This window comes from Podarcis vaucheri (assembly GCF_965113315.1).
Source record: "Podarcis vaucheri genome assembly, chromosome: 6".
Classification (NCBI taxonomy): Eukaryota; Metazoa; Chordata; class Lepidosauria; order Squamata; family Lacertidae; genus Podarcis; species Podarcis vaucheri.
Window position 1 is genome coordinate 14,209,002 of NC_138764.1, and position 12,394 is coordinate 14,221,395.

Genomic DNA, 12,394 nt, shown 5'->3' on the forward strand with positions numbered 1-12,394 from the left:
CTTGCTCAAATTTGCAAAGTTTCTTCTTAAGCAATTATTTGACGCACCTAATCTGGCCCACAGGCTAGAGGCAATGCATCCCTGCTTTAAAAGCATGTAAGAATACTTGAAGGTAATCACCTCTTCCCAGAGGTCTCCAAAAGCAATCTTCATTTCAGTTTCCAGTATACAAGATAAAACTTCTTGCAAGCTTTCTTTAATGTCATCAACAATCGTTGGAACAGCATCAGCAAATTTATCCCCAGCCATCTGGGTTATCGTATCTGTTAAGCAAGCAGAATGGATCTTAAATTCCTTGTTCACTTGAGGCTATAAAAGATCAAAACATTAACAATTAAGTCCCATTAATAGTCTGCTTGTGGGACGCGGGTGGCGCTGTGGGCTAAAGCCTCAATGCCTAGGGCTTGCCGATCGAAAGGTCGGCGGTTCGAATCCCCGCGGCGGGGTGCGCTCCCGCTGTTCGGTCCCAGCGCCTGCCCACCTAGCAGTTCGAAAGCACCCCCGGGTGCAAGTAGATAAATAGGTACCGCTTACCAGCGGGAAGGTAAACGGCGTTCCGTGTGCGGCTCTGGCTCGCCAGAGCAGCGATGTCACGCTGGCCACGTGACCCGGAAGTGTCCCCGGACAGCGCTGGCCCCCGGCCAATAAATGTGAGATGGGCGCACAAACCCCACAGTCTGTCAAGACTGGCCCGTTCGGGCAGGGGTACCTTTACCTTTAATAGTCTGCTTAAAATTTCACTGCCATTTGCTTGCTTCAAAAGCCCTCCCTTTCCTATTTTAGAAACTGTATCCATTTCCACAGGGGTAGTTATGTCAGTCTCTTGCAGAAATAAAACAATGAAGAGTCTTGTGGCACCTTAAAAACTAACTTTTTATTTAAAAAAAATGGCATATGTTTTCATGGACTATGGTCCACTTCATCAAATGCATGAAACGCTATCCCGCTCAACATGTAGCATATTAAACACAGGTATTTTGAGTTGCAGGTACATACGGTTTCTAATGTGTTGGCAAATCTTGCTACAGTCGTGCCCCGCAAGACGAATGCCTCGCAAGACGGAAAACCTGCTAGACGAAAGGGTTTTCCGTTTTTGAGCTGCTTCGCAAGACGATTTTCCCTATGGGCTTGCTTTGCAAGACGAAAACGTCTTGCAAGTGTTCCGATTTTTCCCCGCTTTCCCCCCCTTTTTCTAAGCCGCTAATAGCCTTTTAGCAGCTAATCCGCTAAGCCTTTAATAGCCGCTAATAGCCTTTTAGCCGCTAATCCGCTAAGACTTTAATAGCCGCTAAGCCTTTAATAGCCGCTAATCCGCTAATAGCGCTAATCCGCTAAGCCGCTAATAGGGTTGCTTCGCAAGACGAAAAAACCGCTAGACGAAGAGGCTCACGGAACGGATTAATTTCGTCTTGCGAGGCACCACTGTACTATGAAGAAGGCAGGGCCATAACTGGGTGGAATCTCCCCCAACCAAAGCTAAACAGTCTGCACTGATGATCATGGCCCTGACCATGAGGCAAGGAGGAGGAAGAATCACCCATCTCGGGGCAACCTCTTCCACTGAGAGAAATGGCTCGTTTTCAGTTCTCTTGGGGATGGATTTCAAGTGCACTAGTGGAATTAAAATGGCTTCTACCACTACAAATGAAGCACTGCCACAACACAGAGAGCACCGAGAGGGTCACATGTTCCAGCGTCTATAGCAGCCTTTCTCAACACTGGGTCCCCAGGTGTTGTTGGACTACAACTCCCATCATCCTTGACCACTGGTCCTGCTAGGTAGGGATGATGGGAGTTGTAGTCCAACAACACCTGGGGCCTCAATGTTGGGAAAGTGTTAGAATTCACTACACTTAAGCGATCTCTGACGCTCACTCAATTGACTATTGGCAGTCACCTCAAAAGGAGATCCCCCAAGTTCCCTGAAGAGTTTAATCAGAATCTTATTTCATCCAATATCTACCTGCTCATTTTAACTGGTCCGATAAAGAACTGTTGGCTCTTTTCTATGTAGTTCTATAGTTGAGAACGGCCAACATATCCTCTCCTTTAATCATATAAAAGTTTCTATGTGGCGCAGTAATAATAGAAATTATTTTTATTATTTTATTATTTTTACGCCACTCATCTGTGTGGGTCACCCCAACCACTCTGGGCAGCTTCCAACAAGATATTGAAACACAAATAATAATAAAATAATAATAATAAAATAATAATAATAATAATAATAATAATAATAATAATAATAATAATTTATTATTTGTACCCTGCCCATCTGGCTGGGTTTCCCCAGCCACTCTGGGCGGCTTCCACAGAAACCAAAAAACACTAAAATATCATACATTAAAAGCTTCCCTGAATACGGCCGCCTTAAGATGTCTTCTGAATGTCAGGTAGTTGTCCATCACCTTGACATCCGATGGGAGGGCATTCCACAGGGCGGGCGCCACCACAGAAAAGGCCCTCTGCCTGGTTCCCTGTAGCTTCGCTTCTCGCAATGAGGGAACCGCCAGAAGGCCCTCGGAGCTGGACCTCAGTGTCCGGGCAGAACGATGGGGGTGGAGACGCTCCTTCAGTTATACTGGGCCGAAGCCGTTTAGGGCTTTAAAGGTCAACACCAGCACTTTGAATTGTGCTCGGAAACGTACTGGGAGCCAATGTAGGTCTTTCAAGACCGGTGTTATGTGGTCTCGGCAGCCGCCCCCAGTCACCAGTCTAGCTGCCGCATTCTGGATTAGCTGTAGTTTCCGAGTCACCTTCAAAGGTAGCCCCACGTAGAGCGCATTGCAGTAGTCCAAGCGGGAGATAACTAGAGCATGCACCACTCTGGCCAGACAGTCAGCGGGCAGGTAGGGTCTCAGCCTGCGTACCAGGTGGAGTTGGTAGACAGCTGCCCTGGATACAGAATTGACCTGCGCCTCCATGGACAGCTGTGAGTCCAAAATGACTCCCAGGCTACGCACCTGGTCCTTCAGGGGCACAGTTACCCTATTCAGGACCAGGGAGTCCTCCACACCAGCCCGCCCCCTGTCCCCCAAAAACAGTACTTCTGTCTTGTCAGGATTCAACTTCAATCCATTAGCCACCATCCATCCTCCAACCGCCTCCAGGCACTCACACAGGACCTTCACCGCCTTCACTGGTTCTGATTTGAAAGAAAGGTAGAGCTGGGTATCATCTGCATATTGATGGACACCCAGCCCATACCCCCTGATGATCTCTCCCAGCGGCTTCATATAGATGTTAAAAAGCATGGGGGAGAGGACGGAACCCTGAGGCACCCCACAAGTGAGGGGCCAAGGGTCTGAACACTCATCCCCCACCACCACTTTCTGAACACGGCCCAGGAGGAAGGAGCGAAACCACTGTATAACAGTGCCCCCAGCTCCCAACCCCTCTAGACGGTCCAGAAGGATGTTATGGTCGATTGTATCAAAGGCCGCTGAGAGATCCAGCAGAACTAGGAAACAACTCTCACCTTTGTCCCTAGCTCGCTGGAGATCATCAACCAGTGCGACCAAGGCAGTTTCAGTCCCATGATGAGGCCTGAACCCTGATTGGAAGGGATCCAAATGGTCCGCATCCTCCAGGCGTGCCTGGAGTTGTTCAGCAACCACACGCTCAATCACCTTGCCCAAGAATGGAAGATTTGAGACTGGGCGATAGTTGGCCATACTGGCCGGGTCTAAAGATGGTTTTTTAAGATGCGGTTTAATGACCGCCTCTTTCAGCGGATCTGGGAATGTTCCCTCACAGAGGGAAGCATTCACCACCCCGCAGAGCCCATCGCCCAGCCCTTCCCGGCTTGCTTTTATTAGCCAGGATGGGCAAGGATCAAGGAGACAGGTGTTTGGTTTCACGCGTCCAAGCAGCCTGTCCACATCCTCGGGGGTAACGGATTGAAATTGATTCCATGCAACTTGACCAGACAGGGCTCTAGCACTCTCCCGCCCCGGCCCTGCTCCCACGGTGGTGTCTAGCTCCTTCCGAATATGAGTGATTTTATCTGCAAAAAACTTTGCAAAATCGTTGCAGGAGATCTTGGGGTCTTTACAAGGCCCCGGTGGTAAAGGTGGTTCCGTTAAATTGCGGACCACCTGAAAGAGTCTCCTGCTACTATTTTCTGCAGATGCAATAGAGGCGGTGAAGAAAGCCTTCTTCGCCGTCGCTATCGCCACTTGGTAGGCTCGACGTTGAGCTCTAACCTGTGTCCGGTCAGATTCGGAGTGAGTTTTCTGCCACCGACGCTCTAGCCGTCTCAGCGATTGTTTCATCGCCCTCAGCTCCGAAGAAAACCACGGGGCTGTCCGGGCTCCATGCAATCGGAGAGGGCGCTTCGGAGCCAGACAGTCGATAGCCCTGGTTAACTCCGCATTCCAGCGGGCCACCAGGGAATCAGCTGAAAGGCCATCAACATGGGATAAAGCATCCCCTACCACTCTCTGGAAACCATTTGGATCCATTAAGTGGCGGGGGCGGACCATCCGAATTGGTCCCACCTCCCTGCAGAGGGGAAGGGTCGCGGAGAAGTCCAGTTGCACCAGGAAGTGATCTGACCATGGCACTTCTTTGGTTTCACTTTTACTTAGTGTCAGATCACCCACGTCACTAGAGGTGAATACCAGGTCTAAGGCATGTCCATGACTATGAGTTGGGCCCAACTTATTCAGGGACAGCCCCATGGAGGCCATGCTTTCCACGAAGTCCCGAGCGGCCCCTTGTAAGGTCGTGTCGGCGTGGATGTTAAAATCCCCTAGGACAACCAAACTAGGTGTCTCCAGGAGAACATCCGCCACGACCTGAAGCAGCTCGGACAGGGAATCCTTGGTGCAGCGGGGAGGTCGGTACACCAATAGGAATCCTGTACTGCCCCTATTGCCCAACTTCCAGAACATGCACTCAGAAAACTGGGTCTTCCCAGTAGGACGCCTGATGCAAACTAATGACTTCCTAAAAATCACTGCAACCCCCCCTCCCCGCCCACATGACCTGGGTTGCTGTGCGTAAGAGAAACCTGGTGGGCAAGCGGCAGCAAGGACAGGCCCATCTGCCTCATTCAACGAGGTCTCTGTCACACAAGCCAGGTCAAATCCTCCATCCACAATCAGGTCGTGGATGGCAGTGGTTTTATTCATCATTGACCTGGCATTACACAGCAACACCTTCAGGTTATGTGGGTTTCCCCTGTTGATTCCAGTATCCATCTGGTCAAGGCCAGACCCGGATGCAGGGATAGTCTTCAAACAATGACTAAACCTGCCTCCTCGGTAATGACATGGTCTGGTCTTAGCGTAACTCCGCCTCCTGCCCATGATCACCGAGATCGGATGTCCCAGTGCTTGGCTGGGGCCTCACTCCCAGGCAGCCCTGATCCCGCCCCTTAAAAACAAAACACAAACTATACAGAACCAATAAAACAACAGAAAACAAAAACAGAACAATTATACTAAAATTAATCCCAACCAAATATCCATTACACCCACCCACCCCCAACAAGAGAAAAAAGGAAAAAAAGAAATACAAATTTAAATTGCCACCGACTGCTTGAGGACATTTTAAAACACATTGGAACAGGGAAGCAATTGCAGAACACTTCCCAGCTTCCCCAAAAGTTTGTTCCAAATAAGGGCCTGGGCCACGCCCCCTGGGCCAGTTGGAGAAGGCCCTGGAAGGGAGCAGGCCCTGCAGTCCTCACCCAGCCGATGGTCCAAGGCTTCCCTGCAGCAGGAGTCCCTTTATAGCTGGGAGAAAGGGCCTGGGCCACGCCCCCTGGGCCAGTTGGAGAAGGCCCTGGAAGGGAGCAGGCCCTGCAGTCCTCACCCAGCCGATGGTCCGAGGCTTCCCTGCAACAGGAGTCCCTTTATAGCTGGGAGAAAGGGCCTGGGACACGCCCCCTGGGCCAGTTGGAGAAGGCCCTGGAAGGGAGCAGGCCCTGCAGTCCTCACCCAGCCGATGGTCCCACAAAAAACCCTCAAATATTAAAAACCTCCCTGTACAAGGCTGCCTTCATATGTCTTAGATGTTTATTTCCTTGACATCTGATGAGAGGGCATTCCACAGGGTGGGAGCCACTACTGGGAAGGATCTTATGCCTATAAAATTCAGTATTTCAGTCCTTCATACATCAGATTAGCATTATTTATCTGTTAGAAGATTATTAGAACTACGTGAAATATTGAAAGTTATTGGAAATGTTTGTCGTTGTCAGTCAGGTTCTCAAAGAGAATAAAAATGTTTGCAAACTACTATTTATCAGCTTTAGGCTGGGTGGCATTCAACTAAGTTTTACTCCGGATAGACCCACTGAAAAAAATTAACACAACCAAGGTAGGTCAATTCATTTCAACAGGTCTACTGTGAGTAAAATCTAGCTGACTACCACCCTCGTTTTCTGAAAATAAGCTCAGTTCAATTCAGTGGGTCTTGCTTCTGAGCAGATGTGCGGTATTATTTAACTTGTGTGGCCATTATGGTAATCCTAATGAATCAAGAAAAACAAACCTCTTTCCGATTGGGACTGGCCGCTAGAAGCATCTTGAGTCAGCATTATGGTGTCTCTAGTCAGCTTCTGGAGTGCAGTAACAAAGTCTGCTTTGCTAAGTGCCTTAACTTCACTGACAAGGGCTTTGCTGCACAGGTTTTTATCATCCCTGTGAAAATAAAATTGTTTTCATTTTGCATTACTTGAGTGATAAGTAGGACAGATTATACCTTCTTCCATGGCAAAAGAGCCAACATCTGGTCCAATTCGTTTATCTATATCTGTTTAGAACTATTTTAAAATATACCGTATTTTTTGCACCATAACACTCACTTCTTTTGTCCTAGAAAGTAAGGGGAAATGTCTGTGCGTGTTATGGAGGGAATGCCTACGTGTGGCATGCCTACTGATTTTCCTCCTCTAAAAACTACGTGCGTGTTATGGAGCGAAAAATACGGTAACTTCTACAAAACTAGCATAGCAAAAATCTTGTTTTCAAAGATAGGCATTTTTTTACACTCTAGTGGAGAGACTTGGCTTTCCAGACAGAGGCCACCTATTTTTGTACAGATTCCACAGAATTCGTACATGAGCAGTTCTCAGCTATAGCCAGGCTCTGTTCTGAATACCTTTCATTTGCACGATTTGACTGATTCTTCCCTCATTGATTGATTGTTCTCACCAACCCTTTCTAAAAACAGGATGCAAACTTCTTGGATTCATGTTATGAAAAGAAACATCATCTTCAGTTAAGCAGGGAATGCAAAATTCAATAGCACAGACAGAAGAAATGAGGCCTTAGGGAGAACCTCAGGGACTCAGATTTACATAATCACAAACACTTTTTTTAAAACAATGGTATGTAGCTGGGAATATCTTTTCTGCATTTTTTTGTGTTTAAACTTACAGCATAATGGTTGTGGATTCTTATCAAATTTAGCTCTCTAGTTGGACAGAACTTACGTCATCAGTACAATTTCAGCTTGAGGAAAGAGGTTCTGATACTGCAGGCAGCACTGCAACACACGATCATCATTGTTCTCAACACAGGAACCACCTGTAAATTTGGCAAAAGCAAGTTTGCACATCATGCTTTAAGAGAACTTGAATGAATAACGTTTAAACATCATTGTTAAAGCAGGCAAAGGGAGACACCTGGCGGCTCTCACTTACTTGCTGTCGAAGCATAGGCAATATATTTAACTTGCTCTGGAAATGTAGGCTATGTTCAAACGCTACACAATTCCCTCCCCAGAAGATTTTTGGGTCTGTGAGAGGAGGAAACAGTAGTCCCATTGCACCAGTGACACTACTCGCATGGAGCATTGGACACAAACCGTTATGTCATCCAATCACATTAAGCAACTTGCAGCCCAGAGATTTCCAGAAGAGAATAAAACCAAGTGATTAAAAAACAGGCTGCATATAAACAGTAGTTCCAAACAGTATCACCACAGTATTTTCAAAGGCCTGAATATTTTTTAAAATTTTCTAAAAGGGTTCTTCCATCCACAAAAGATGTCAACTGTCTTAACCAGGCTACAGGGCGAATTCTGCTAGAATCCACCAGCTCTAACACAACTTACGTGTTTGCTGAGAAGCAAGTTGCATAGATTGACCCCACAACCTTGGATCTTGGTTCTTCAGGCAAGTGTAGATGAAGTGAACTGCAGGGATTGCTTTTTGCCCAACCTTTGCCAATATTTTCCCTCTTTTTAAGTTATCCAGTTCTTGCAAAACGACCCAGGGAATGACAAGCACAAATCTGCCAACTCCTAAACAGGAGAAAAATAGCTTACGTGTTAGTAATTGATGGTAGCTCTTCAAAACGCTGTCCATCTTTTAACCGTGATTAAAAAACTAATTCAGCTCGCTGTTGGATATTCTGCCAGTGGATCTGCATAGCACTGACCACATTTAACAGAATCAGGACGTATGTATCTGATAGGGAAAGTGTAGCCTTTGGGCAAGGTAAAATTTGATCTGTATTTTCCACAGCTGGGGCTCCCGATGAGATTTGCTTTTTCTCTTTCCCACCTCCTCTGGTATTGTACCTAAATCTTGTGCCTGGCAAAGGCATGAGCCAAAAGGTTCATCCTGTGACTCTCAGTCAAAGGTGAACAGCCAGAGCACAAGATGTTGGCCAATTTGTTGTAAGATGGAGTGGGCCAATGTTCTGGTGGGAAAGGAGAGCATAGCAGCTGGTTGGGTACAACCACCTGAGTCTGTGAAGACCTTCAGAGACACCTTGAGTGTGAGGTTGATGTTTGTATCTGCCACCAATGCTGACTGGTTATTTATCAGGAGCTGAGGTTGTGCAATACTGTGCATGCTACATTTATGTAGTTGTGAGTGAATGGACGAAAGTAGTTTTCTACTCCACCAAGGTGAGAGCCTATTCAGGTTTAAAAGCAGATCCTTCTCAGGTGTGAGAGGTGAGTATTTGATAGTCTAGTGGGTATGGGGCATGATACCACTAGTGCTTCAGAGATGGTGACAGTCTCTTACATGTGTATGTTTGGCTGTGAACCTCATGTGGGCTGCAATATTGTTGTGTATAATTTTATGAGATTTATGTGAGTGGTTGGTTGACAGAGATGTTTGAGGCAATTGATTACTGTCATGGTCATACAGAAAGGATGGCAAGTGAGTCTGGGTGAGTGGCAGAACGTGTGTTACTTTGGTTGAAAGTTTGCACTATAGTGCCTCGTAATGCACTCTGCCTTTATGCTGATATTGTGCTTCATATATTGATTTTGTTTATGTATTTGTTTCATTTTTGTGGAAATCATTTGGCATGTAATTATATTTATATACATTTATGTATTCTAAACCACGTCAAGATCTTCATATAGTAAGTAGTTTATAAATGGAAACGGAATTAATAAATCCACACACACCTGGGATATCTGTATTCTTCAAAGACTTGATGAATTCCAGATGGCTGATCATTATATTAGTATCAATCACAATCAAACTATTCAGGCCAGAAAGAGTTCCTGTTACAAAAGAAGAAACACACAGAGAGAAATTCTGTTATTTGGATTCTGTACTGATTTATTCCCCTGTTTATTGCCTTGTTACGGAAAAGAAATCAAAAATACTTGATGCATATAAACTTACTAGCAGACATATTTGATTCATCATCTGGAAGATCTATCTCCATGTTGGTCAGCTCTCCACAAGTCTGAACCACAGGCAAAGCCATCGTTTTGTCAATGCGAGCAGCATGCAGTTCTTCTACAATCTGCATCTATGGAAAAGAGCAATATAAACTTGAAATCAAGGCTGGCACTGGGAGTTCACGTCACTGGGCACCAACTAAGGTTCACACCCCACTCCCAGAATTACACCCTCTTGCATATTCCTTGGCCACAGAGTATGCTCAGTCCTTGAGGGCTATGTTTGGCTTTCTTCTCTTGGTTATTGTTGTTCCTGGGACTTTTTTTTAACATGGGGTTTCCCCAAGTCTGATGACCCTGCATTTTTGGATGGGGCCATTTTGGCTGCATGAGGATTCATGCTTAGAAAGTGAATCATAGAATTGGTAAGTTGGAAGGGACCACGAGGGTCATGTAGTCCAACCCGCTGCAATACAGGAATCTTTTTGCCCAACATGAGGCATGAACTCACAACCCTAAGATTAAGAGTACCATGCTCTACTGACTGAGCTTTGTAATTATTATATAGCACAGACCTGCTTGTGTTCTTGACAAGTTATGGAGCCAATCGTAAAGCAAAAGGCAATGTGTGTGGTGCAAGAATCGCAGCTAGGGAATGCTAAAGTGCACCTGCTAGCTTACATAACCACTAACCTCTTGGTCTGTGTCAGTACTTTCAGTAGCTTCACAGGAAGAAGAGTGGCACGAGGCTTCAGAGCTCTGTAACAGAAATTAATCACTTCAGGTATCTGTACTGTATCAAAAGCTTTGCACTAAGAGAAAGCCCGAGTAAATATTATTGGCAGGGTTGGAAGTTTATTGGGAGATGGAAGTGATTTCAAGAGGGGAGGAGAAGCGAATGAGTGCAAGACGGCCATACACCACAACGGATGTGTGCACACATGCACACGCACACACAGTTTCTAGAGAACACAAAAAAGGCTAAAGAAAATTCCCCGAGGCTTAGACATGAACAGGTTGCTTCCTTGTAACCACAGTTCTTTGAGTGGTTATCTGAGCAGCAACATACACTGAATTTGTCTATGCAGAACACTATTTCAGAAACTTCTTGGGTTTAGCTGAACCTGTGGCCCCTGCCCCTGAGCAGCGAACCCTTCCTCAGGGTCAAGGCCAAGACCCTCTCCTCAGTTAGGGAGACTGCAAGTGCAAACTACGAGCTAGGCTGCAGTGAGAAAGAAGGGTAAGTTTTGTGGCTGCACAGATGTCCCACTCGAAGGACTATGGCTGCATGTGAGCAATTGGCTCTTCTTCATGGTACAGTCACACACACAGTAGAGTAACAAGCTAGCAAACCAGGAGGTGGAAGAGCGCATATCCCCAAAAGGTTATGTGACAGGTGCCACAGTCATAAGATTATAAATTTGTGACCCCTTGACGGGGGCCTAAAACTGTACTGGCACATGAGAAGATAGAATGTCCTTGGCACAGAGGGCAGGAGCTGACAGCACCTGACAATACAATTGTAGATTGTGAGTCAAATGTAGAAAAGCTCCAGGGAGGCGTGGTTGTAAGGTGAGAGCAAATCCAGCAAGCAAATGCCATGAGGAGGCCCTTAGAATTCAAAGTGATCTTCATAGAATGGTCTAGTAAGGATCAACCCTAGCGTTATAACTATTTTACAGCCTCATGTTCCTGAAGCTGTTAGACGAACCTTTGCCTAAAAGCAAAGGAATGAACTGTCATTTCCAAATCTTTTGAAAAAAGGTCACCCCAAAAATCAATAATCTGATTTTTGTATATGTGTATAATGTATTAGGTAATAAGCATAACATGTATTACAACACAGGAAAATAGAGCTTGCAAATATTCTAATACTTGTACGTTTTGTACATTGTACATCACTTCTTATTCCTTAAAATAAATTGAGGTTGCAGTTTGCCTTTGTTTCTGCTGCAAGCATCGTAAGGTTCCTGCATCACTTTGATTGCACGTTCTGCACACTGATTTCTTGGTATCTGGAGTAGCCCACAGTCTATATCCTCAAAGTTCACCTTTTCTGAGAGGTCTTTGGGTTAACTGATTTAATTCTCATTCCCCGACTACAGTAATGCACAAGTACATGCAATTTCCACAATCATCCTTTGATACTATTGTTTTTAACACTGTAAGATTTAAGATCCTTCAGGGTCTATCAAGAGCAGGGGTCAACAACATGCAGCCCATGAAGACCGTTTTACTGGCCCACAAGCCGCCCCCGAACCGAGCCACCCGGTGAGCCCCCGCACGCTGCGCTAAACCGGCGCAGCGCGGGAACTTGCCAAGCGGCCCCAGAAATCACGTCTGCGCATGTGCAGATACCAGAAATCGTGTCTGCGCATGTCCAGACACCGAAAATCACTTCTGCACAGGTGCAATTTTCAGCATCTGGGCATGTGTAGAGCGATTTCCGGTGCTGCAGACATGATTTCCGGCGTTGCACTGAGCCAGTCCGACCCATGGACGATCTCTGTGGGAGTGATCCAGCCCATGGCCAGTAAACCTTGCCGACCCCTGATGAAGAGCTACCTTTTTTGTTTATGAAGTGAAGTAACACACCACATACATTGATGGCAATGACTGTTTTCAGATGTGATCAAAGCTTTTGCTTCAGTTGTGATTTAAATCCGAGTTTAGGGTTCTGTCCAAACCCTAAACTGCACATAATCTTAATTACAGTTCGTGGAATCAAACCCACTTCATAAGCTATGGTTTGAATGGCCATGTGTGCAGGTTTGGATGGCATAGCAAGTTG

The 12,394-nt window shown here is 46.0% G+C and overlaps 1 protein-coding gene across 10 annotated transcripts in view; it reads right to left on the reverse strand.

Annotated features, from left to right (window-relative positions):
* The window catches only part of SWT1 (SWT1 RNA endoribonuclease homolog), a 36,859-nt gene that overhangs the window by 16,498 nt on the left and 7,967 nt on the right, over window positions 1–12,394 (reverse strand). For all 10 annotated transcript variants that reach the window (XR_014220483.1, XR_014220484.1, XM_082225457.1 and 7 more), the window contains 7 exons: window positions 10,297–10,362; window positions 9,605–9,734; window positions 9,382–9,480; window positions 8,068–8,256; window positions 7,445–7,538; window positions 6,502–6,650; window positions 121–263 (listed from right to left, as the gene is read on the reverse strand). Coding sequence is in view for 8 of the 10 variants with exons in the window: in XM_082225457.1 (XP_082081583.1) it covers window positions 121–263; window positions 6,502–6,650; window positions 7,445–7,538; window positions 8,068–8,256; window positions 9,382–9,480; window positions 9,605–9,734; window positions 10,297–10,362 (870 nt within the window). In the remaining 2 variants the exon portion in view is untranslated. The remainder of the gene's footprint in view (window positions 1–120; window positions 264–6,501; window positions 6,651–7,444; window positions 7,539–8,067; window positions 8,257–9,381; window positions 9,481–9,604; window positions 9,735–10,296; window positions 10,363–12,394) is intronic.